At 49.7% G+C, this 1,165-nt stretch overlaps 1 protein-coding gene across 1 annotated transcript in view; it reads left to right on the top strand.

The window, feature by feature from the left end:
* The window catches only part of SCPEP1 (serine carboxypeptidase 1), a 34,574-nt gene that overhangs the window by 15,587 nt on the left and 17,822 nt on the right, over positions 1–1,165 (top strand). Inside the window, exon 4 of the mRNA XM_010852923.1 lies at positions 982–1,137. Within this exon, the coding sequence (XP_010851225.1) occupies positions 982–1,137 (156 nt within the window). The remainder of the gene's footprint in view (positions 1–981; positions 1,138–1,165) is intronic.

The following is a 1,165-nucleotide window of genomic DNA, read 5'->3' as shown; positions in this document are numbered from 1 at the left end:
GACACAGAAATTGGCTCCTGCTGCCCCCAGTCACACCTCCCAGCTCCTCTCCAGTGCCCTCTTCCTTCAGGCCTTTGCAAGGGCGATTCCTGGGCCTCGACTTCATTCCTGGGGCCACCCAGTCACACCCAGCTCACCATGTTTACCTGAGACGCACTGCAGGAACACCTCTGTCTCCACACTGGTCTTCAAGTGGATTTACTTTAGACTCAGGGTCTTTGCACAGGCTCTTCCCTCAGCCTGAAACATTCTTACACATGCTTCCAGGTGAAATATCACTTCTATTTGCAGTAGCAGAGTGCCCCCTCTGGCTTGTCCCCAAGCCTCCCATGACAAAGAGAGTCACGTGACTGGGGCAGAGATCTGGAACAGGAAGTGAGGAGATGCTGGCCTTGGTCCTGATGCTGCCATTACCTATCCAACTTTGTGACCCTGGACAGGTCCTGGGCCTTTTCTGGGCTTTGATTTCCTAAACAGTAAAGGACATGGCTGGACTGTGTTATTACTAGGGATCCTTTAGGATATAAAAGTCTAAACTTTTGTGGGAAAGGTAGTAGAATAAATTCTGTTTTTGTAGTGTTCAGCAAAGCCAGCCAATGTGGAAACTGGATCCATCTTAAAGAAAACACATGTGTGGTCCAGACCTCCTCCTGCCTCGAGCTGTTGCTCAGACCGACACCGCAGGGTTCTCCCTGTGCTAGCGCGTTACGTCCAGGACGTTTGTATTGCGTCAGAGTGACAGCCTGGATGCCTCAGTCCCCACGCATACGTGACTTTTTCCTTCTTGGCTCTCCTTTTCTTTGCTGTACTAGTCCGTGTCCCTAGTCCAGATTTTTTTTAAAACCCATTTTAATAACAGACCATAACCACACTGATATCCTCACATGTGTGGCTTTTGTTGAGCTCACAAAAAATGATCAAAAGATGGTTGGGGACTGGCTGGCTGATTGCAACATCTGACTTTCCTGGGGTGGCGTGTAGCTCCAGTCGGCCAGCCTCCTGTTTGTGGATAACCCCGTGGGCGCCGGATTCAGTTATGTGAACAAGACTGATGCATACGCCAGAGACCTGGCCACCGTGGTATCAGACATGATATTTCTCCTGAAGAGCTTCTTTGATTTCCACAAAGAATTCGAGGTAAGTGGGGCCTCAGAAAGAACTAAGC

Source organism: Bison bison, unplaced genomic scaffold (assembly GCF_000754665.1).
Source record: "Bison bison bison isolate TAMUID 2011002044 unplaced genomic scaffold, Bison_UMD1.0 scf7180017864317, whole genome shotgun sequence".
Classification (NCBI taxonomy): domain Eukaryota; kingdom Metazoa; phylum Chordata; class Mammalia; order Artiodactyla; family Bovidae; genus Bison; species Bison bison.
This window is presented reverse-complemented; position numbering and strand designations above follow the sequence as displayed.